The 26073-nt window shown below is 43.4% G+C and overlaps 1 protein-coding gene across 6 annotated transcripts in view; it reads right to left on the bottom strand.

Moving 5' to 3' along the window:
* The window catches only part of LOC106584620 (transcription factor SOX-6), a 185791-nt gene that overhangs the window by 48434 nt on the left and 111284 nt on the right, over positions 1-26073 (bottom strand). For all 6 annotated transcript variants that reach the window (XM_045706436.1, XM_045706434.1, XM_014170103.2 and 3 more), the window contains 4 exons: positions 19829-20001; positions 18689-18757; positions 8402-8525; positions 2492-2571 (listed from right to left, as the gene is read on the bottom strand). In XM_045706436.1, coding sequence (XP_045562392.1) covers positions 2492-2571; positions 8402-8525; positions 18689-18757; positions 19829-20001 — 446 coding nt within the window. The remainder of the gene's footprint in view (positions 1-2491; positions 2572-8401; positions 8526-18688; positions 18758-19828; positions 20002-26073) is intronic.

Raw genomic sequence — 26073 nt, 5'->3', positions numbered from 1 at the left:
GAGGGGGCCAGAAATAATTATTATCTTCCCTGTGCTAGAGAGGGTCTTTAAAAAAATGTTGTAGTCCTCCCTCAGATCTCCTAAAACGAAGGTCGCTAAAACCTAAGTGAGTGACGATGGTGTCAATATTGGAGTAGTTGGCCAGAACTGTGAGCAAGAGAGAGTTGACGTCATGAACATGGGCTCCTGGGTGACAATGGACCTTAGTTGGTCCACAGACCATAGGCAGGTCAAGATCTCGAGCTGCCCACAATGATGATGGTAGTGATGGAATCCGATGGGGAAACGACCTGCTGAACTGTGGTGGCCGTGGGGGAGGGTGCCACTGGGTGGCCGCGGGTGTTGGTATACACCCAGGATCCGTGCTAACTCCCGGTGCTGGTAGGTCTGTCTCAAGCGGGGAAAAGCTGTTTGATAGCTGGGTCAGATCTTCTCGGATAGATGGGTGGTCAGACTGCCTCCCCGACCTCCTACGCCTTGCGAGTGTCCAGTCTTCCATGGGCCGCGGAGCTGAGCTGAGCTGAACATCTGTCTGTTGGATTGGGACAGATCAACCGACTCATCAACAGCTTTACTGTTGAGATTGGGTTTGCCTGGGTTACAGCAAGGTCGGTGTACTTAGAAAGCAGGTTTTCCTGTTCTCACATTCGAGCTAACAGACGGAGGATCTCTTCCCTAAGATGCTTGATGGTGGTGCATTTAGAGCAGACAAATGCCTGTCCATTTTCCAGTTCTACCTTATCTTCATCTTGTGTGAAAATCATCTCACACCTGAAGCATTTGTGGGGTGTCTCACCGTGTGTCTCACTGTGTGTCTCACTCTGACTCGTCGACAGTACATATGAAGCAGAGCCTGACCTGAGAGAGGGAGAACTTCTAAAGCACTACAGCGTACACCCAATGGCCACACACAGATGAGATGTTTAATAATACTGCATAAGGCCAGGATACCATGATGCTCATTGAGACATAGACATATATCACACCACTACTTAACTATATGATTATGTTATTTTTGTCAAGACAAACTGAAGACTGTGTACTGTAGCACTATAACCCATATGGCCACAAACAGACCACAAGGTTAAATTACAGTACCACTCCTCCACATACATTGGCACTACACGCTTAATCTTTAGATGAGGTTAGACGTATGTCATTCTACTGAACTCTTATGTCATTTTTGTCATTACAAACTAAGAAAATGATTTTGTATCATTTTTCCAGCATTCCTAGCCTTCTCTTCCCTTCAATAACACTTACCCTATCTGTCTATAAATCTCAACCACTCCCTTTCACTTTGTTTTTGTTCTAAACAAGCGGTATAATGAGCATCTTCCTCTTTCATTCAGGTTTTCCTTCTCTCCATCTCTGAGATGTTTAAATATAAATGATTACACATGTCACGATTCATTCATTCTCTTCATTCTACCTCACAAATGAACACGCACACACAACACCACTGTGAGGTACAAATGCTTTGATCATTTCAAAGGCACACGTGGGGATATTCTGTCTAACTGAACAGCAGGTTCCGTTTCCCAACTACACCACACAGTGCTTTGTTAGGTCAATAACATTTAATGAGAGCTTTGCTAGGGGAAGCCATATTACAGCCTGAATAACCTGAGGCAAAGCTGTTATGTTTAACAGCTGACTGCAACGATACCAGAAATAATGATTGATGCCGGAAAGCGATATTGTTTACCTATGAATATAACAATTTGAGACGTTCTGTTATTTTCCAATATGCTGTAGAGGAGGGGTGGATGACTATGTTGTGAAATTGGGGTATGCCCTTTGGGGTAGAGGCTTTAAAAAAAAATGTGTAGCCATGTTCAATGATAACTATTGTCTATAGGTGCCATTCGCTAACCATAGGTGTCAAGCACCAATAAAAATATGATACATTGCCTAGGCCAGGTGTTGTGCTGGTGGGTTGGAACACCAAAGTGATTTATCATATTGGCCTTTGTTTGACTCTGCCAACATATTTCAGATAAGGGAAGTGGTGGGTTCAATATCTAGGGTATAGAGTCTATAGGCTTGGTAAACATGGGAGTCTATAGGGGGCTTGGTTAGTTAGCATTGTTGCTAATGCCAGGCTAGTATTTTGTGGTTAGGCTGTTTAACAACTCTCATGCAGGACTTAGTGGACTAGCATGTTTCTGATAATACATTTGTCTTATTGGGATCTACCCTCAAGATGAAATTCCCTCTGGAAAAACAAATAAAAAACAAAACTGGTTCCAGGTTTGGTGCAGATATTTAGTAGACCTAAATCTGCTACTGTAAATGCTTGTTAGCATGTCAGTACCTTTCCTTTGTGGAGCAGCACATGGGGATGTAGGGTGAAGTGGCCTCTAGATGCTGATCTTGGATCAGTTTTGCATTTCCAATTCTAATGGTTTAGGTTAGGATTGGGGTGGGGAAGCTGATCCTAGATGTGTAGCTAGGGGAAATGTTTCACTGAAGAAGCACATGGGCCTACCTGTAGTTGTAGCGGGCTCAGTCCTGACGCGGCTGCAGCTGCCATTGTGGATGGAATGAACTGCATGGGGTAGTTATCACCTATCAGGAGGAGAGAGACAACAACACATACAATGAACTGCATGGGGTATCAGGAGAGAGATACATGGGGTATAGTTATCACCTATCAGGAGGAGAGAGATACATGGGGTATAGTTATCACCTATCAGGAGGAGAGAGATACATGGGGTATAGTTATCACCTATCAGGAGGAGAGAGATATATGGTGTATAATTATCACCTATCAGGAGGAGAGAGATACATGGGGTATAGTTATCACCTATCAGGAGGAGAGAGATACATGGGGTATAGTTATCACCTATCAGGAGGAGAGAGACAAAAAAACATACAGCCCAGGCTAAGATGAGGGAGTTTACCACGCCAAGAGAAAACCTGCCCCCCTCCCCTCCCGATACTTGTTTGCTCACTCTTGCTCTTTCTGTCTCACTCTCGCCCGGTTCCACTCTCTCTGACTGTTCATCACTCTCTGATTCCAGTCTTTCTGTCTGTTAACCCCTCTCTGGTTCCACTCTCTCTGTCTGTTTATTGCTCTCTGGTTCTCTTGCTCTGTCCCTCACACTCTCTAACTCAGTTTTTCTCACCCACAAGTTACGGTAGATGTATTCCTCATGTCTATTTCCTCCACACAAAAACCCAGAGCCTACTAGCCTCTCGACGAACCCGTCCTGGCCTATAATGAATTGTGGCGTGAGCGTTTGTCAAAGGTTACTAATGTGTTATGTCTGTACTCATGGATCCCAGTAGAGTCGATGCACCGCTGCTCTCTCCGAGCAGTACGACTTCTAACTTCTAACAGTAAGATTCCTGATTGCGATGCACTCATGAATCCAGCAGGCTTTTAACAATCTAGCACCAGAATGTTCTGCAGAAACCCCACTGTTTGTCCTAAAAGGCTTTCCATGTCCGCCTCAATGTTAAAATAAAAATACTGTAAACAAAAAGAAGTTATAACCATTACCACAGCCATACTTCTTGGAGGGATAACTTTATTACTCTATTTTATCGTTTTTTGTTTGTTTTTTTAGAGTAAAATTTGTTTTTTTGAAAAAAATTAAGATCTCATATGTTCTTGCTCAAAAACAAGGACTTGTGCACTACTTGTGCACTATTTTTGACCAGACCCTATTCCCTACATAGGGCTCTGGTCAAAAGTAGTGTAGTATGGGAAAAGAATGGAATGTGGGAAAGGAGGAGAAAAGATAGAGCAGGTGGTGACTATAATTCCTGCCTAGAAAGGGAGTCTGTGTGTGTCTGTGTGTGTGTCTGTGTGTGTGTCTGTGTGTGTGTCTGTGTGTGTGTCTGTGTGTGTCTGTGTGTGTGTCTGTGTGTGTCTGTGTGTGTGTCTGTGTGTGTGTCTGTGTGTGTGTCTGTGTGTGTGCTGTGTGTGTGTCTGTGTGTGTCTGTGTGTGTGTCTGTGTGTGTCTGTGTGTGTGTCTGTGTGTGTGTCTGTGTGTGTGTCTGTGCATAACGTTTGTGTAAATACAGTACATGTATAAGTATGTACATATATTCAAAAGTGCATGTGTGTGTGTGTCTGAGCAAGTGTGTGAAAGAATGAAATTCCATGTTGCAGATGTGATGTGCTGTGTAACTGAAATGCTTTCAGCACATCACAAACAGCAACATTCCACCGTTAGTTATCTATTGTTCCTTAAATGACCAACCAGGAAGTTAACATTTCTTGGTTGAATCTATGTCACAATGTTGTAAATTAACTAATAATGATTCACAAACAAACTCATTTCTACGACACATTATTTGTTTGTGAATTATTTTGACAGCAGTATATATGAAACCTCCAACATTCTCAATTTGACACACTTCATAACGTAGACAAGAATGATCAAATTGGATGCAGTCTATCACAGTGCCATCCGTTTCGTCACCAAAGCCCCAAATATTACCCACCACTGCGACCACTCGTCGCCAAACCCACTGGCTCCAGGTCATCTACAAGTCTCTGCTAGGTATAGCCCCGCCTTATCTCAGCTCACTGGTCACCATAGCAGCACCCACCCGTAGCACGCGCTCCAGCAGGTATATCTCACTGGTCACCCCCAAAGCCAATTCCTCATTTGGCCGCCTTTCCTTTCAGTTCTCTGCTGCCAATGACTGGAACGAACTGCAAAAATCACTGAAGCTGGAGACTCATATCTCCCTCACTAGCTTTAAGCACCAGCTGTCAGAGCAGCTCACAGATCACTGCACCTGTACATAGCCCATCTGTAAGCAGCCCATCTATCTACCTACCTCATCCCCATACTGTATTTATTTATTTATCTTGCTCCTTTGCACCCCAGTATCTCTACTTGCACATTCATCTTCTGCACATCTACCATTCCAGTGTTTTATTGCTATATTGTAATTACTTCGCTACCATGGCCTATTTATTGCCTTTACCTCCCTTATTTGCACCTTACCTCCCTTATCTTACCTAATTTGCACTCACTGTATGTAGATTTTTTCTTTTTCTACTGTATTATTGACTGTATGATTGTTAATTCCATGTGTAACTCTGTGTTGTTGTCACAGTTGTCACAGTCACAGTTGTAAATGAGAACTTGTTCTCAACTAGCCTACCTGGTTAAATAAAGGTGAAATAAAAAAATAACACTGTTGTGTCCTAAAATATGAAAGACCCCCTATTCCCTATTGTAGTGCACTACTTTTGACCAGAGCCCTCCACTTTAGATTTGTTTTTAAAATATGTGAAGGTTTATTCTTTGTACCTTTAGTTATACTGTAGGTCACAGGAGGTTGGTGGCACCATACTTGGGGAGGATGGGCACGTGGTAATGGCTGGAACGGAATAAGTGGAAATGTATCAACAACATCAAACACATGGTTTTCATGTGTTTGATGCCATTCCATTCACTCCGTTCCAGACATTATTATGAGCCGTCCTCCTCTCAGCAGCCTCCACTGTTATATTTAGGTACATAATTGTACCCTTGCAGTTCATACCTTAAAAGAGCCAATAGTGTACCTTGGGGGACAAGATGGTACAGGTACAAGAGTATACCTTTGGAAAAGGTTCACATTTGTCTTTTTAGGGTACCAACACAGTGACAAAGCAGTTTGTTCCTTTTATGTGGCAAAAAATGTACCTATAAAAAGGTTTTGTGTGTTGTTTAACACTGTAGGGTGTAAAGCCTTATTTGCATATTTCCCAGAGTGCCTTTCAAGTGAATTTTAGAGTTACCATTACCACCCATGACTGTTGCATTAAATGAGTTTCAGTCCTGTAGCCATCACCAACTAATTGCCTAAGTGAATATTGTATCATAGACAAACTCTTTATGACAATACATTACATATATCATAAGGCCATACTTTGACATCCTAGTTAAATCCCAACACAGAGGTCTAAAACTCATGGTTTGCAGGCCACATTGGACAAGTCACATTATGCTGGTTTGCAGAGTGATATGTTATTCCTATTGGAATCCAGTCAGAGTTGAGATATCCAAAAATGTGAACTTTTAATCACCCGCAACCTGCATTTAGAATGACTGCCAAGGTAGGGACACTAGCTAAATGAGACTACCGAAAGCATTGAAACTGGAACAACCATCTACTAACAGAATGGATTAGTTTAGAAAAAGGTATGTATGTTATTTACCTTTGTGTACCATAAGACCAATCAATCAATTTGCATGCAAAAACATACACTGAAACAAACAATTCAAAGAATTGCAATAGAGCATGCTGGGAAATACAATAATGATTGTTTTTGAGAGTGTGATGATTGTACCTTTATATTCAAAAATTGGCAAAAAAATGTACCATTATACTAGATTATCTGCACATATACCCTAAAAGATATCGAACAGTACCATGTGAGGTTATGCAATTAAATTTGGAAGTTTACATACACTTAGGTTGGAGTCATTAAAACTCGTTTTTCAACCACTCCACACATTTCTTGTTAACAAACTATAGTTTTGGCAAGTCGGTTAGTTTGTGCATGACACAAGTAATTTTTCCAACAATGGTTTACTGACAGATTATTTCACTTCTAATTCACTGTATCACAATTCCAGTGGGTCAGAAGTTTACATACACTAAGGTGACTGTGCCTTTAAACAGCTTGGAAAATTCCAGAAAATGATGTCATGGCTTTTGAAGCTTCTGATAGGCTAATTGACATCATTTGAGTCAATTGGAGGTGTACCTGTGGATGTATTTCAAGGCCTACCTTCAAACTCAGTGCTTCTTTGCTTGACATCATGGGAAAATCAAAAGAAATCAGCCAAGACTCCATAAATACAGACCTCCCAAGACTGGTTCATCCTTGGGAGCAATTTCCAAACACCTGAAGGTACCACGTTCATCTATACAAACAATAGTACGCAAGTGTAAACACCATGGACCCCGCAGCCGTCATACCGCTCAGGAAGGAGACGCGTTCTGTCTCCTAGAGATGAACGTACTTTGGTGCGAAAAGTGCAAATCAATCCCAGAACAACAGCAAAGGACCTTGTGAAGATGCTGGAGGAAACAGGTACAAAAGTATCTATTTCCACAGTAAAATGAATCCTGTATTGACATAACCTGAACGGTTGTTCAGCAAGGAAGAAGCCACTGCTCCAAAACCTGCCATAAAAAAAGCCAAACTACGGTTTGCAACTGCACATGGGGACAAAGATTGTACTTTTTGGAGCAATGTCCTCTGGTCTGATGAAACAAAAATAGAACTGTTTGGCCATAATGACCATTGTTATGTTTGGAGGAAAAAGGGGGAGGCTTGCAAGCCGAAGAACACCATCCCAACCGTGAAGCACGGGAAGGCAGCATCATGTTGTCAGGGTGCTTTGCTGCAGGAGGGACTGCTGCACTTCACAAAATAGATGGCATTATGAGGACGGAAAATGATATGGATATATTGACGCAACATCTCAAGACATCAGTCAGGAAGTTAAAGCTTGGTCACAAATGGGTCTTCCAAATGGACAATGATCCCAAGCATACTTCCAAAGTTGTGGCAAAATGGCTTAAGGACAACAAAGTCAAGGTATTGGAGTGGCCATCACAAAGCCCTGACCTCAATCCTATATAACATTTGTGGGCAGAACTGAAAAAGCGTGTGCGAGCAAGGAGGCCTACAAACCTGATTCAGTTACACCAGCTCTGTCAGGAGGAATGGGTGAACATTCACCCAACTTATTGTGGGAAGCTTGTGGAAAGCTACCCGAAACATTTTACCCAAGTTAAACAATTTAAAGGCAATGCTACCAAATACTAATTGAGTGTATGTAAACTTCTGACCAACTGGGAATGTGATGAAAGAAATAAAAGCTCTACTATTATTCTGACATTTCACATTCTTAAAATAAAGTGGTGATCCTAACTGACCTAAAACAGGGAATTTGTATTAGGATTAAATGTCAGGAATTGTGAAAAACTGCAACTGTATGTACCTCTGAAGGTATATTATGTGTATTTTTGGACCCCTGGGAACAATATTGTACCCTAACCGTACCCTTTTTTTCTGAGCATGTATGGGCCCTGGTCAGAAGTAGTGCACTATAAAGGGATTAGGGTGCCATTTGGTTCACATCCTGAGCTGTTTAGTGTATGAAGTGAACGTGGGGAATCCTGTCAGGACCTCATTTGACACAGCACAGTGACAATAGATATGGAGGCTTCTGCAAGAGAAGCACGATACAGAGAAAGGAAAGAGAGAGAGAGTGAAATACTGCAGAGAGGGAGACAGAGCCAAATCTTTACTTAAACACATTGTAACTCAAATATTTTGTGTGTGTGTGTGTGTGTGTGTGTGTGTGTGTGTGTGTGTGTGTGTGTGTGTGTGTGTGTGTGTGTGTGTGTGTGTGTGTGTGTGTGTGTGTACCTGGTTTGTAGGACATGTTGTGTGGGAAGAGGAAGCCCTGCTGTGCAGCAGCGGCGGCAGCAGCCAGAGATCGCTGGTCGTGAGGAAACACTGGGATCATCAGAGGAGGCATGTGACCCTGCACCTGAGGGAGACAGAGAGAGTTCAATAGTTGTTATACTTCTACATTTTCTGATGAATATTTCTAAATGTTTTTTTTCTTCTTTTCTGTTTGTTCTTCTGTTTCTAATGAATGATTCTTAGTGTATTTATGTAACACTTCATTTAGATAGTCTATCTGTAGATGCCCTATGGCAGGGTTCCCCAACTGGCGACCAACCGTGATTAAATAAAATAATAAAATATATTATTATTTCCATTAAATCTTTATTGTTGGACATAGAAGACTGTGGTTTTAATTTAGGAAATCTGTTCCCAAGTATATCACCACGCACAATAGAGAGATACGCTGCATTCGGAAAGTATTCAGACCCCTTGACTTTTTACACATTGTTACTTTACAGCCTTATTCTAAAATTGAACTAATAGTTTTTTCCCCTCATCAACCTACATACAATACCCCATAATGACAAAGCAAAAACAGTTCTTTCTTTTTTTGCAAATGTATGAAAAATAAAAACGGAAATATCACATTTACACAAGTATTCAGACCCATTACTCAGTACTTTGTTGAAGCACCTTTGGCAGTCTTCTTGGGTATGACGCTACAAGCTTGGCACACCTGTATTTGGGGAGTTTCTCCCATTCTTCTCTGCAGATGCTCTCAAGCTCTGTCAGGTTGGATGAGGAATGTTGCTGCACAGCTATTTTCAGGTCTCTCCAGAGATGTTCAATTGTGTTCAAGTCTAGGCTCCGGCTGAACCTTCACCCCCACCCTGAGATCCTGAGCACTCTGGAGCAGATCGCTCAATACTTTGCTCCGTTCATCTTTCCTTCGATCCTGGCTGCTCTCCCAGTCTCTGCCGCTGAAAAACATCCACACAGCATGATGCTGCTGCCACCACCCTGCTTCACAGTAGGGATGGTGCCAGGTTTCCTCTAGATGTGACACTGCGCATTCAGTCCAAAGAGTTCAATCTTGATTTCATCAGACCAGAGAATCTTGTTTCTCATGGTCTGAGAGTCTTTAGGTGCCTTTTGGCAAACTCATAGCGGGCTGTCATGTGCCTTTTATTGAGAAGTGGCTTCCGTCTGGCCACTCTACCATAAAGGCCTGATTGGTGGAGTGCTGCAGAGATGGTTGTCCTTCTGGAAGGTTCTCCCATCTCCACAGAGGAATTCTAGAGCTCTGTCAGAGTGACCATCGGGTTCTTGGTCACCTCCCTGACCAAGGCCCTTCTCCCCTGATTGCTCAGTTTGGCCAGGCGGCCAGCTCTAGGAAGAGTCTTGGTGGTTCCAAACTTCTTCCATTTAAGATGGAGGCCACTGTCTTCTTGGGGACCTTCAATGTTGCAGATATTTCTTTTTACCCTTCCCCAGATCTGTGCCGATACACAATCCTGTCTCGGAGCTCTACGGACAATTCCTTCAACCTCATGGCTTGGTTTTTGCTCTGACATGCACTGTCAACTGTGGGACCTTATATAGAGAGGTGTGTGCCTTTCCAAATCATGTCCAATAAATTGAATTTACCACAGGTGGACTCCAATCAAGTTGTAAAAACATCTCAAGGATGATCAAAGGCTCTGAATACTTATGTAAATAAGGTATTTCAGTTTTTTATTTTAATACATTTTCCCAAAATTCGAATACGCTGTTTTCGCTTTGTCATTATGAGGGTATTGTGTGTAGTTTTTCAAGGATTGTAATTTATTTAATCCATTTTAGAATAAGGCTGTAACATAACAAAATGTGGAAAAGTCAAGGGGTCTGAATACTTTCTGAAGGCACAGAATGCAAGGTTTGAAATTATCATGTTTTAGTCAAATGTTATATCTGTTTGGGCTTCTTGCGGTCAATTTGCAGTCTACAAATTATATGTAATGATGTTCCGGCCCCCTGACCATCCGCTCAAGAGAAAATCGTCCCACGGCTGAATATAGTTGATGATCCCTGCTCTACAGACTATCTACTCACCCTAGCCCTAACCTTTATCCTAACCCTTATTCTAAACCTAACTGTAACCTTAGCAAGCAGTTGCTTATCAATAGTTTGTTGATAGTATGACCATGTGTAGAACATCTACAGCTGGACTATCCGGACTATCCAAATAAAGTGTGACCTTGAATTGTTCAACATTGTCTTTATTGTCAATACAATAATTATTTATTATGCCAATAAAGCATTTCAATGGAAGAGAGAGAGAGTGAGAGAGAGAGTGAGAGAGAAAGAGAGAGAGAGAAAGAGAGAGAGAGATCAATAGAGAGAGAGAGAGATAATAGAGAGAGATAAATAGAGAGAGAGAGAGATAAATAGAGAGAGAGATAAATAGAGAGAGAGAGAGAGAGAGAGAGAGAGAGAGAGAGAGAGGAGCGAGATAAATAGAGAGAGAGAGAATTTAGATCAGGGATGTCAAACATACAGTTTAAGTTAAAAAAATATATATATATACTTTAAAATGACTAAAACCTAATTGAAACAGTGTAGAAATTATAATGGACGTACATTTATACAGTTTCTTGACTGTGTCCAGCTCGCTAATAATCACTGAAATTAAAGCTAGACAGTCAGGGAGTATCGAAAATTTCAAAAAGAAAACGATGGAAAGAGGACTATCTTATACAAATGTTTACAGCGAGGAAATAACACATTTTCAGTGCGGCCCTCTGGACCTCGTTGAAGACCGAATGCAGTCCCAGGGGCAAAATTAGATATATATCCTGTGGAACTAACTAACTATCATCACATCAAAACAGCTCTATATATCGTGCTCATATCTTCCAGAGAGATGAGAGAGAGCGGTAAGAGAGTAGACACACATGCGTGTACATGCACACACACACCCACCTACCATGTGTATTGTTTCAACAAAGCCTATATTATTTCATCTGAGCCTGGAAGCTCAGATGCTAAGTAGTGCTAAGTAGTTAAAGCAACGAAGTCTCTCTCTCAAATGAAAGCTGAACCACCGCACCTCGGTCGCTTCCTATTTCCCTCTTTCTTTCTCTGTCTCCCCTCTCTCTTTACTCTCTCTTTTTGACCCCAACTATCCTTATCCTGACTTGTTTACTTATCCTCATCTAGTCATCATAATAAGTGCACTTTGATTATCTGATCTCAACTATTGAACTAAATATTCAGTGGAAAAGAAGGTAACATGGTGGTCTGGTGAGATAGCAGTAGAAGTTGAGACTATGAGGGGAATATGTGTGAGCGCAGTTCAACTGGTTAAATGAGAAGTGTGTCTCCGGAGTGTGAAAGAGCATGGGTAAAGAGGAGCGCAGAGAGGACACACAAAGATCCCAGCCTTCCAGACCGTTGGAGTACCGTAAAATGAATAGCCCAGGAGTTTATTTGCTTAAATTGCTGAACTCAACAGGTGCATATTAGAGACAAGCTTCTATTTGAGCCAGGCGTCTATTTAATGCACACAGCATTTATGTACTTGCATAGTTATTTGTTTAATTCCAGCATTCACTTCCATCAGTCTTCATTTCCTGCACCAATGCATTATCATTTACGCACTGTGTTACGTTTATTTTGTCTTCGTATGCTTCTATAAAATAAAATAAAATAACTTTTCCTTGACAGAATAATTATTCTCTTCTTTAACTGTGCATGTTCGGCGATTGGCCAATTTCTGGGGGTCTCTTCTCCCAAAGTTGTTGACTTGTTGTGCAAGTTAGCTATCAGCAGCTCTCAGCTGTTAGCAGTTTCTTACTGACAATAAAAGTTTCTTACTGGCAATGCTATCATTTTTTTTGTCATTACAGAATTATTTAATGTAACAAATCAAACATTAAACCTCAAACAATTCATGTTAACCTCGTAAACAATTCATTTAGACAGAGCGTTTATTTGAAACGGGTTTATTCTCCAAAATGTGTGCTGTTGCCCTGCTATTAAAAGGGACTGGCGGCTATTTGAAATGTAGCGTTTCATTTAAGTTTTACGCTATGCTTCTTTCAAATACTTTTTCTTATTGCCATCGCCTGGAAAGGGAAAAACATGTTCTCTCATATTTCTACATGTGTGTGTGTGAGAGAGAGAGAGAGAGAGAGAGAGGGAGAGACAGAGAGAGAGAGAGAGAGAGAGAGAGAGAGAGAGAGATAGTGTGTGTGTGAGAGAGAGTGTGAGTGTTTTTCTAAGAACACAGTCACCATCAGATTCCACTGAACACTTTGAATCGAGATCCTGGAGGTTCTATAAGGTTCACACACACACACACACACACACACACACACACACACACACACACACACACACACACACACACACACACACACACACACACACACACACACACACACACACACACACACACACACACACACACAAGGGAGGCCCAGACACACACACACACGGGAGGCCCAGACACACACACACACACACGGGAGGCCCAGACACACACACACAAGGGAGGCCCAGACACACACACACACAAGGGAGGCCCAGACACGCACACACACACACACACACACGTCTTGTGACACCACCGAGAGACTAGGGCAAGAATGAAGGGAGAAAAAGAAAAAAAAGGTCTGTGTGTCCAAGCGGAGGGGGGGAGAATGCTCCATTCATTGTGAATGCCTCCCCTCCACCAAACACAAAGCACAGGCCTTCTCCTAGAGGAGAGGGATGAATGGACTGGCCTGCTCTCCCCCCAGCTCTAAGAAAACGTAGAGCCCCCTTCCCCAACTACCCACCAGACACACACATACACAGACACACAAGCGCATGCACAGATGCATTTAGGCACACACAAGTGTGCACACGGTATTAATGGTCCTACTGTGTAAAGACTGGGGTGTGGTGGGCACAGTAACGGCTGTGGATGAGAGAGAGAGAGAGGGGGGGGCAGAGAGAGAGGGGGACAGAGAGAGACAGAGAGAGACAGAGAGAAAGAGAGAGAAAGAGAGGGAGAGAGAGAGAGAAATGAAGAGAAAGACAGAGGGATAGTGGGAGAAATAGAGAGATTCCTGTCCATTTTTTTCTGGGGCTAGTTTAGCTTGGTAGGCAGAGCTACAGTTTGTATGCTTTCACCCCACAGATTATCATCATTTTTTAAATCATAATACACTAAACCAGTGTTTCCCAATCCTGGTCCTGGGGACCCAAAGGGGCGCACATTTTAGTTTTTTCCCTAGCACTAACACACCTGATTTACATATCCTCTGTCACTGTGTGCATTGACAACAGCATTAGCTCTAGATAAATCCCTTACAAGCCAATTACCATAATGGTTCACACCATTCTTGTCATTTTCCATAGTTGCTGAATTTGTTTCAACATTGCAGTTGGCCCAACGGCTTTACGAGCCATTGTGTCCAGTACTGGTTGCTGAGATGGCATCTATTGGTCATTTGTGTGCACTATTAGGTCTTAACGTGGCTTTAGTGGACTAACAGCACAGCCTTCATCTCACGGCAGCAATTCTTATACTGGCTATTGACAAGAGAGCTCACTTAATTTTACACCTGATTGGTAAGGAGCGACGACATTACCTACTGGATAGAATGGACAAGGTCAGGTTAAAGGGCGGAAAGAGAATAAAACTATTCTACATGAGGAAATAAAATACAAAATACAAGGTGAAGATGAAAATATTTGAAAAGACTGATGAGAGAAGAGAGGGGGTGGATGTTAGAATAGGGAGACGAGGAATAATTAAAAAAAAAAGCTAATTAAAAATATCAAGAAGGGGAACAAAACGCGATGAGAAAAAGCAAGGCGAAGGGAAGAGGAAGAGCAGATACAGGTCTTCCAAGAGGAGGTGAAGAACAAGGGAGGGATGAGGAGTACAAAAAATGGAAAATGGAAGTAAGAGGAGGTAGGTGAAGAACAGAGAGAGGACAGAATGAAGCGATGAAAAGAGGAGGAGTGTGGGTTTGCGGTCATTAATTAGTCTGGTTAGCTTGGCCCGGCCTCTGGGGTTTGGGCCTGCCTTTGTGGCCCTGAGGAAATGTGTGCGTGTGGCTTGTGTGTGTAACCGGGAGGCTGTCGGAAGCTTTCTTTTAACCCTTGGAAGTTCCCTACTGTTTCTACAGAACATTTAAAACCACATGACAGGAAACCGGTGTCACTTTGAACTGGGCACTCCCTCACAATAAAACACAAGACTGACAAACACTCATTACACCCAGAGAAAGAATAACAACATATTCTACGTAAACGGTTGTACTTTTGGATTCATAAAAAGGGAAGAGTTTGGTCATTTCCATTCATCCAAATTGCTATGAATGAAGGACTAACAGTAAATGCCTCTAATCATCTTTAATCTGTTTAACAATTTACTTCTGGGAAGTAAAGATCTGAATGGGGGTACAGAATTGAACACAGGATCATGTTGATGTCATCTGGATGGCCCTGAGGTACAGTACAGGCCAAGTCTGAAGTCTGAATCCCAAATGGCAACCTATTCCCTATGTAGTGCACTACGTTTTCTTTCTTTCTCCAAAGTAGTGCAAACTGTAGGGAATAGGGTGCCATTTGGGACACAAGCCCGGGTATGAACCCCAAACAGTAGCCCTTGGTCAGTCCCTTAGAGCATTGGGCCCAGTAGCCTAGAATAAGTAGGTCTGGAGGTGATAAGTAGTAGCAGACTGGCTGTTCTTGTGCTGCTGCGCTGCCAGTGTGTTTAACCCTTTACACTGGTGGAAATTGGCCTAAAGCGATTAGAATTTTATATTTACTGTACTTTTCGCCACTTTGGTTGATAACAGAATCTGAAAATACTCTGGATACATTCAGTAACATAATAAGAAAATTCACTGACATTTTGGAATAGGTGCAACATAGAAAATAAACTATTACAACAGTTTGAGTGAGAGGTTTAACTGGTGTCTCTTCTGCACAACATCTAGTGTCAAAGTCATTTCAATGCACTTTTATGACTCAAGGAAATGTCCAACTATAAGGTGCTTTTTTGAGCTCTCCTAGCTTTGCCATTGAGGAACTAAAGCAAGTACAATTGTAGGGTTTTTGTTTGGAACACAGCCCATTCAAGTGTGTGTGTTACACAGCAAATTTTCTTCAAAATAAGACAAACATTGTGTTCAAGACAACCCAGAGTATAACATGTGCCGTCTTGTAACTGTACATCAACATAGTGATCATAAAAGTTCATACTGTAAATGGCTTGAGTTTTCTCTTGTTTGCTTGTATGACATCAAAGCGGTATTTATTATAATCCTCAACGTGATTTGGACACAGAGGAACTTGAAGCTCTCACTGCAGCCCCGTCGATGTGGATGGGGGCGTGCTCCCCCATTTCCTGTAGTCCACGATCAGCTCCTTGGTCTTACTGACGTTGAGGGAGAGGTTGTTGTCCTGGCACCACACTGCCATGTCTCTGACCTCCTCCCTGTAGGCTGTCTCATTGTCGTTGGTGATCAGGCCTACCACCGCCGTGTCATTAGCAAACTTAATGATGGTGTTGGAGTTTTGCGTGGCCACGCAGTCGTGGGTGAACAGGGAGTACAGGAGGGGACTAAACACACCCCTGTTGGGCTCCCATGTTGAGGGTCAGTGTGGCGGAGGTGACGTTGCCTACCCTCACCACCTGGGGTCGGCCCGTCAGGAAGTCCAGGATCCAGTTACATAGAGAGGTGTTCAGTCCCAGGTTCCTAAGCTTGGTGACAAACTTGGAGGGGACAATGATGTTGAACGCTGAGCTGTAGTCAATGAAAAGCATTCTCATATAGGAATTCCTCTTATCTAGGTGGGTGAGGGCAGTGTGGAGTGCAATTGAGATTGCGTCATCTATGGATCTGTTGGGGCGGTATGCAAATTGGAGTGGGTCCAGGGTGTCTGGGATGATGGAGTTGATGTGTGCTCAATGACATTGTTCAATGCAATCAAAGTTTACATAGCTCTTTCAAATGACTTAGCATGCTTAAGAGCATTAACAAGGCATTGGGAGGCACTCTGTATGACACACCAGCTTGAAAATACTATTTGAAACTATTTCAAATACTTAATCTGTGCTCGATTGAGCTTGCCTGTAACAATAGAGAAAATAGAGTCTGAAGTCTGAAAAGTGTAAAACCCTGCCCACCTGACACTCCAGGGAGGCTAAAGGAAACGCTCAAAGTATTTGAAAGATTTCAAATAGTATTTGAACCCAGGTCTGCTGTATGCCGATTATGTTTGCACTTCTTGACAGCTGCAGACGTGCCAACACCAAACTTCTCTCAACAACATTAAAACACACCGTAAGGCAGTGAGATCATAGAGACTAGTATTTTTACTGTCTCACACACACACACCCTGCCTCCCCCTGAGGCCCGGTCCTAATGAACTCAGATCTGTGGTTTATTAAAAGCAGAGGGGGGCATTGTAAAAGAAAGCCTTGTTAAAAGCACAACACCTCCAGAGCGCCAGAGAACAAGGGGCCCTTGCTCACTGCCTTCCCCAGCCACGACTCTCTGGGTCAGGGTCTTTACATCCAGTCAGCACCAGTGGTGAAGACGGATCAGTTGGAAAAGTTAGTTTTGTGAAGAGGGAGAATGAGAGAAAACTCTGCAACAGTTTACGATAGCAGAAACAAGAATGAAAGAGACAAGCGGGGGATATTCGTAGGTGAGTGTGAAAGAGTGTGAGAAATGGAGTGGCGGGGGGGAAGTAGCAAGAGGAAAATAGATGGCCAGTATGATTGAGCGAACTATAGGAGTATACGTGTGGAGAAAGGAAGGAGATGGTGTTGATAAATAGAAGAGGTAATAGAGAGAAGCTGATAGTAGGGATACAATAGTGTATTGATCAAGACATGATCAATGACCCAGCAAATGAAGCCCCTATAAACAGGTAAATTACAGGGATCAGTGTGTGTGTGTGTGGACATTTGTGAGTGCTTTCTTGATCACTGACGATGATGAGACAGACTATAGGGAAGAGATCCGTGGCCTGGCAGTGTGGTGCCAGGACAACAACCTCTCCCTCAACATCAGTGAGACAAAGGAGCTGATCATGGACTACAGGAAACTGAGGGCCGAGCACGCCCCCATCCACATCGATGGGGCTATAGAGCGGGTCGAGAGCTTCAAGTTCTTCAGTGTCCACATCACTAAGGAATTAACTAAGGAGTGTCCGCCATGAGAGTGGAAGGTTGTGAGTTCCATCCCTGGCAGAGACATACCAAAGACTATAAAAATGGGACCAGGCACTCAGCATTAAGGAGATAGATTGGAGGTAAGGCCCTGCGATAGACTAGCGTCCTGTCCAGGGGGGGTACTCAAGCTGACTCACACTACAGAAACAGGAGATAGGCTCCTCCTCCATTCCGGCTCACACAAGGCAAGGCTACTTACTTATACACCAACACAGTCGCGATGTAGGCACGACAACGCCCCTTTCTCCTCAGGAGGCTGAAAAGATTTGGCATGGTCCCACAGACCCTTAAAAAGTGATATAGTTGCACCATTGAGGTCATCTAGACTGGCTGTTTCACCGCTTGGTATGGAAACTGCTTGGCATCTGACCTCAAGGCGCTACAGAGGGTAGTGCATAAGGCCCAGTACATCACTGGGGCCAAGCTCCCTGCCATCCAGGACTTCTATACCAGGTGGTGTCAGAGGAAGGCCCTAAAAATTGTCAGACTCCAGCCACCCTAGTCATAGACTGTTCTCTCTGCTACCGCACGGCAAGTGGTACCGATGCACCAAGTCTGGAACCAACAACACCCTGAACAGCTTCTTCCCCCAAGTCATAAGACTGCTAAATGGACAGCTAAATAGCTAACCAAATAGCTACTTGGACTATCTGCATTGTCCCCTTTTGCACTAACTCTAATGACTCATCACATAGGCTGCTGCTACTATTTATTATCTATCCTGTTGCCTAGTCACTTTACCCCTACCTATATGTACATATATACCTCAATTACCTCGTACCCCTGCACATTGACTCAGTACTGGTACCCTGTGTATAAGCAAGTTATTGTTACTCATTGTGTGTTTATTCCTCGTGTTATTATTTTTCGTATTATTTCCAAAAAATGTCTCTCTGCATTGTTGGGATGTCCCTTAAGTCAGCATCTCACTGTTCGTCACACCGGTTGTTTACGAAGCATGTGACAAATACTGTTTGATTTGATTGATACACGTGTGTGTGCATGTGGACGTGTGTGTGGATGAACACATGACTAAGATAAGAGAGAATGAATAGGTACAGTGAGTAGTCAGCACTGACCTGTATCTGCTGTTGGAGAACGTTGATCTTGTGCTGCTGCTGCATGAGCTGCTGCTGTTGCCTCGCAATCTGAGAGGGCAGGAGTGAGAAAAGAATGAGACATGAATGAGAAAAGGAGACGTGAGATGTTGAGGAGACAAAGACAAACCACAGAACAAAGGGAATGCCATGCAAACATTCTTTAAAGTTTGAGTTTTGAGTTTGAACATAGCAAGCTAAGGATACAAGAGCGACAGAACAGAGCGAGAAAAGAATGAGACAAGAACAAGACATTATAAAATAAGAGAACGACCAAAGACAAGATGACGTGAAAGAATAGAGAACAAAGAGATGACGTGAAAGAAGGGAATTTGAGCTTAAACAAATATTTATTTTTCACATTTAAGGTGATAGAACAGAGAGAGCAGCAACAGGAGGGAAAAGAGAAAATCAGGGGAAAGGGCTGAGACTGGGGGAGTCAAAAATGAGACAAAGATGTATATATTGGGAGACGAGAGTGAACATAGTGGATATGTAACACTGGCAGTAGCACGTGTTCAAGAGACGCTATCGACAGTGAGATTGACATGTTTACGACTGACTGGCACAAGCCTGACTCCCCCTCGGCTCCCTGTCAACAGGGGCAATGACTGACAGCTAGAATTGCCCAACCACACAAGGTCAAACTCCCAAAGGTGGAGTGTTTACTCCAGCTACTCAGTGAGAAATAAATAGAATACAAACTGCTGGCCCATTTTTTATATTTATTTTGATGTATTTAATTACAGGCTGTTCATTGCGGGACGTCGCCCACCCAAACATGTGTCAGGATTCATTTAGGCATGCCTTCTCAGTGGCGTCAATATAGGTCATTATCCCATCATGTCTGAACAGCTAAACAGCAGGCTAATATTGGAATGTGTCCGTCTATTGCTCATGCTCACTTTTCTTTTGTGATGTGATGGAATGTGTTGTCTCATAATAGGGTGATGGGAATAAAGAACTTGTCCAAACATAATTTGTCAACACACATGTTTAGACTCGACTCATCACACACACACACACACACACACACACACACACACACACACACACACACACACACACACACACACACACACACACACACACACACACACACACACACACACACACACACACCTGGTCCTGCTGCTGGCGGGCCAGCTCCATTTGCTGCCTCTGTTTCTCCATCTGTGACGCAGCCATCTTCTTCTGCTCGTCGTGGGCCGCCAGGAGCTGCTCCCGCAGGCTGATAAGTTGGCCGATCATGGTGGACAGCTGCCGCTCCTTCTCCTCCAAACTCTCTGGGGTACCTGACGGAGCGAAAAAGTGAGAGCAAGAGAGAGAGCAAGAGCGAGCGAGAGAGAGCGAGAGTGGGGGGAGAAGGAGGGAGGGGAAAGAGAGAGAGAGTGGGGAGGAGAAAGAGAGAGGGGGAGGATGGAGAGAGAGAGAAGGGGGTAGAAAGAGAGAGGATGGAGAGAGAGGATGGAGAGAGAGAGGGGATGAGACAGAAGAAAGGAGGGTGAGAAAGAGAGGGCAGGGGAGAAACAGAAAAAGAGAGGGGGAAACAGAAAGAGAGAGAGGGGAGAAACAGAGAGAGAGAGAGAGAGGAGAAAGAGAGAGAGAAGAGAAACAGAAAGAGAGAGAGAGAGAGAGAGAGAGAGAGAGGAGAAACAGAGAGAGAGAGAGAGGAGAAACAGAGAGAGAGAGAGAGGAGAAACAGAGAGAGAGAGAGAGAGAGGAGAAACGGAGAGAGAGAGAGGAGAATAAAATAAAGAGAGAAAGTGGTATGAAAGAGAGAAAGAGGGGAGGAGAAAGAGCGAGAAAACATACATCCATGACTCACCTCACATAAGTGAGATATGAATGTATACATGATCATTTTCTATCTTCTATATTCCATTCAAGGTCTCCCATCTCTGAACTGTGCCACTTGTGTTGCCGTGACCTCTCCTTCCTATAGTTGGTATAGAAAAGGACTGGGGTGGACTGTATCTTAGACTAGGTAAAAGAGTGATATTAGTGCATCTGTAGGGATGCATCCCAAATGACACCTTATTCCCTACATAGTGCACTACTTTCGACCAGGGCCCCATAGGGCTCTGGACAATTATAGTACACTATATAAGGTACAGGATGCCATTTGGCATGCATCCAGATCTGGTTAACAATGGTTCAGTTTTCCATTCCATTGATCCATTCTCCACTGCATGTAAAGAGTAATACATTTCCCATCATTTCCCATCACTCCAATTCACATACCATCCTAACAGATCCACAGATGACGTAATCTCTATTGCACTCCACACTGCCCTTTCCCACCTGGACAAAAGGAACACCTACGTGAGAATGTTGTTCATTGACTACAGCTCAGTGTTCAACACCATTGTGCCCTCCAAGCTCATCACTAAGCTAACGACCATGGGAATAAACACATCCGTCTGAACTGGATCCTGGACTTCCTGACGGGCCACCCACAAGTAGTGTGGTTCGGCGCCAACACATCCATCATGCTGACCCTAAACACGGGGGCCCCTCAGGGGTGCGTGCTTCATCCCCTCCTGTACTCACTGTTCACCTACAACTGCGTGGCCATGCACGACCCCAACACCCTCATTACATTTGCAGACAACACAAAGGTTATAAGCTCGATCACCGGCGACAATGAGACAGCCTACAGCCTACAGAAAATGGAGGATCGAGCACGCCCCCATCCACATCGAAGGGGCCGTTGTGGAACGGGTCGAGAGCTTCAAGTTTATCGGTGTCCATATCACTAAGGAACTATCATGGTCCACACATATCAACACAGTGGTGAAGAGGGCACAACAATGGCTCTTCCCCCTCAGGAGGCTGAAAAGATTTGGCATGTGCCCTTAGATCTTCAAAATGTTCTACAGCTGCACCATTGAGAGCATCTTGACTGACTGCATCACCGCTTGGTATGGAAACTGCTTGAACAGGTTATTTTATGCTAGTGGTTTATTAATTTGGGATTTATCGTATCCCACAACTCCCAGACTATGTTTGGAATAATTCTTTATTTTACAGAATATGTCAACTTTTGTACTATGGGGAATAGTAGATTGATATAGGCTAGTCCTTTGGCTGTTCGTTGGGCCTACTCATCTTGTTGGCTGACAAAAAGTAAATGCGGACAGTTCTTCCAATATCTTCAATATGCGCCTCGGAATTGGATAAGGACGCGTGCAGTTGCATCCCCGATGTGTCCGTCTTCACTTGTAGCCTGTGAGAAAGACCCGATCACATGACGGAGAGCCATGTGAGTGAGAGGTGGGTGCTTCGGCATGCAGCCGGGAGAAGGGAATTGTAATTATTATAGTCAGCCCAAGGGCACAACGACCACTAGCCTCAAAAGACATGGATTTTTTTTAAGGGGCATTATGGCCACACAAAGGGGATGCAGCCAGGAAATTGTGAAATTGTGAATGAAAGACTGATGAAGTGTGTAAAGCCTGCGCAAAAAACAAAGCAGAGCTCATGCCTTTCATGGGACTTTTTTCAAATCAGAGTCGCATCATCTAGCTTTCGAATGTATTAAAAATATAAAGATATAGCATCACAACTAAAGTTACATAAATAACTCTAAATTAAGCATATAGAAGTACCTTTTTCTTTGTTAACCGCTCAACACAAAATAGCCACATGAGCGCACTCCCTCAAATCGATTGGAGAAAATATCCTTTCTATTTCATTCAGCTTTGTTCAATTGTATTCTTCATACTATAAAACAATATAAAATAATGCCACAGAATTCTACACAAATCTTGTCTGCTAAATTAACTAGTGTAGCCCACAGCCATATTGCAAAGCCAGATAAGGGCCTTACAAGGACAACTCAGAGTATGCTATTCTGTTCTTCTGAAATAGACTACATTTTCTTCACATCATATTTATTTAGACTAGTCTAAACTGGTCACGGCCGGTTGTGGCACAGCCCAGGAACAAACCTGGATCTGTATTAACACCTCTAGCACTGCTTGTGATGCAGTACCTTAGACCAATGAGCCACCCGGGAGGCCCTAAAAGTGTTTGTTCATTAACGGTCAATTACTGTGAGACCTGCGGTTATTTGCTTGACAATCACCAGCTGACAAAATGTCATGACCACCACAGCCCTAGGTCCGACCCGGTACTAGATGGGTGTACCTAATAAACTGTCCACTCACCTATGTAGACCACCTTCAATTGATGATAGATAGTCAATTAACCTCAACTGCTTCTATATATTAGGCTCGTTCCTTCCCTAAACCTTTATCAATAAAAAAAACTAAACGGCAGAGATTCAAACCCAAGAGTGGTTCACTAACGTTACCAGACACTCTATTAAACAGGTTTTCTCAGGCGGGAGGAAAAATCTGGGAGAACATTGTAAGATTCGTCAAGACTAAAGATAACTGTGAATGAACAAATATGTTGATAGTGTTGTGTGTGATTCACAGCAAAACAGTCCTATATCTATCCATCTATCTCTCTCAGTGGTTAGTCCCTGTTCCATGTCGAGCATTAAGAAGTGAGCCGGCCGTTTGAATTGAATCACAGTGTTTTGGAGTGAGGACACAGCTGGTGGAACAGAGTGCTCTGTGTGTAAGAGAGAGAGAGTGAGAGAGGGAGAGAGAGACGGAGAGAGAGAGAGAGAGAGAGAGAGAGAGAGAGAGAGAGAGAGAGAGCGCAACAGAGACGGAGAGAGAGAGCGAGACGGAGAGTGAGAGAGAGAGCGAGACAAAAAGAGAGACGTAGAGAAAATGAATATGAGAGAGGGAGACAGCTCCAGCTGCTTAAGTATGAGAGTTGAAGTGAGGAGGCTCAATGTCAATCCTGTTCCAAATTGTGTTTCTGTGTATTTTTTACGTTGTCTGCAGAGGAAATGCTGCCATTTCTAAGTGGGCAATCTAAATGGCACTTTCAGAGCGCCGCTAAGAAGGAGCAGATTGATGAGGAAAGAGAGGGTTGGATTCAGAAAGCTCATCATGGTTGAATCCCAAATGGCACCCTATTGCCCATATAGTGCACTACTATTGTCCAGGACCTATAGGGCTCTGTTCATAAGTAGTGCACAATGTAGGGAATAGGGTGCCATTTGGGACGCAACCATAATGTTATCTCCCTCAATCAAACTTTTCCTCCTAGCGGCTATAGTGGTGGGGCAGTCACCAAAGAAATCTGTCGATGTGGCCTTGAGCAAGGTACGTAACCCTAATTTGCTATCCAGGGGCGCCGTACTACTATGGCTGACCCTGTAAAACAAAACATTTCACTGCATTCTTGGATGATTTTGCAGCAGGATATCAGTTATTATTTCTCTTTTTTTATTGTTTTATCAGATATAATAAGCCTGTGCCCGTGTTACTCAGACACTGAGGAGGACTGAAGTATGGTGAAATAAAGAGGGAACTGTTTCAAATCAAATAATTCCCATCCACTGTGTGCATGTGTGTGTCAGTGGAGGCTGGTGGGAGGAGCTATAGGAGGACGCGCTCATTGTAATAGCTGGAATGGAATAAATGGAATGGTATCAAACATTTGGTTTCCACATGTTTGACTGTTCCATTGATTCCATTCCAGCCATTACAATGAGCGTGTCCTCCTATAGCTCCTCCCACCAGCCTCCACTGGGGTGTGCGTTCGTGCATGCCCACGGTGGGTATGGGTAGGAGGTAAAGACAGTCATCTCTGAAAGTCAGCTTTCATACAATATACAGCCTCACGGCCAATCCTGCAAGCATGTATAGAATTGTATAGATGTTAACCACACTAAAGCACTTGTTGATTCATCATTCAACACGCTGTGGGTCTTAATGCGTTTAAGCCTCTTAGTTTGCATGCTAATGAAGCAGTAGACCTTGTGCCTCGCCAACTAACGAATGAGGCTTTTTCTCTCTCTCTCTCTGTGTGTGTGTGTGTAAAAGCATAATTGATATGATATTCAAGTTTTCAATCCTTAAACTAGATCCAGCTAAAACATGCATGTGTGCGATTCTATGTAACCCTCCTCCACCTGTGTCTATTCACAAGCTAGTCCCAATGGGAGTTTGAATTGAATACAACACACTGAAATCAGTTAGCTTTCCTAACTACAAATTTGGATTTGCTTACTTTGCACATAAGAGCATTTACCTGACCTCATGTACAGTATAGGCTTGTCTATGTTACTGCTGAGGAATACATGCATTAGAATGGACTGCTTTTTCATACATACATTTAATCAAAGTTATAATTCCAACCTGGACATGAAAATAATGCTTACATAAGTATTCAGACCCTTTACTCAGTACTTTGTTGAAGTACCTTTGGCAGCGATTACAGCCTTGAGTTTTCTTGGGTATGACGCTACAAGCTTGGCACACCTTTATTTGGGAAGTTTCTTCCATTCTTCTCTGCAGATTCTCTCAAGCTCTGTCAGGTTGGATGGGGAGCGTCACTGCACAGCTATTTTCAGGTCTCTCCAGAGATGTTTGATCAGGTTCAAGTCCCGGCTCTGGCTGGGCCACTCAAGGACATTCAGAGACTTCTCCATTTTTACATTTTAGTAGACGCTCTTATTCAGAGCGACTTACAGTAGTGAATGCATACATTTAATATATTTTTGCATACATTTCATACAATTTTTTTTCCATACTGGTCCCCCGTGGGAATCGAACACACAACCCTGGCGTTGCAAACACCATGCTCTACCAACTGAGCCACACGGGACCACATGCCTGTGTGCGGGACAAAGACTTGTCCCAAAGCCACTCCTGTGTTGTCTTGGCTGTGTGTTTAGGGTCGTTGTCCTGTTGGAAGGTGAACATACACCCCAGTCTGAGGTCCTGAGAGCTCTGGAGCAGGTTTTCATCAAGGATATCTCTATACTTTGCTCCGTTCATCTTTCCTTCGATCAGGACTAGTCTCCCAGGCTCTGCCGCTGAAAAACATCCCCACAGCATGATGTTGCCACCACCCCGCTTCACCATAGGGATGGTGCCAGGTTTCCTCTAGACGTGACGCTTGGCATTCAGGCCAAAGAGTTCAATCTTGGTTTCATCAGACCAGAGAATCTTGTTTCTCATGGTCTAAGAGTCCGTTAGGTGCCTTTTGGCAAACTTCAAGTGGGCTGTTGTGCCTTTTACTGAGGAGTGGCTTCCGTCTGGCCACTCAATCATAAAAGCCTGATTGGTGGAGTGCTGCAGAGATGGTTGTCCTTCTGGAAGGTTCTCCTAACTCCACAGAGGAATTCTAGAGCTCTGTCAGAGTGACCATCGGGTTCTTGGTCAACTCCCTGACCAAGGCCCTTCTCCCTCGATTGCTCAGTTTGGCCAGGTGAACAGGTGTACATTTAAGATGGAGGCCACTGTGTTATTGGGGACATTCAGTGCTGCAGAAAT

This window comes from Salmo salar, chromosome ssa23, assembly GCF_905237065.1.
Source record: "Salmo salar chromosome ssa23, Ssal_v3.1, whole genome shotgun sequence".
Taxonomy (NCBI): Eukaryota; Metazoa; Chordata; class Actinopteri; order Salmoniformes; family Salmonidae; genus Salmo; species Salmo salar.
The sequence above is the reverse complement of the archived record's forward strand: the minus strand, read 5'-3'. Positions and strand labels throughout refer to the sequence as shown.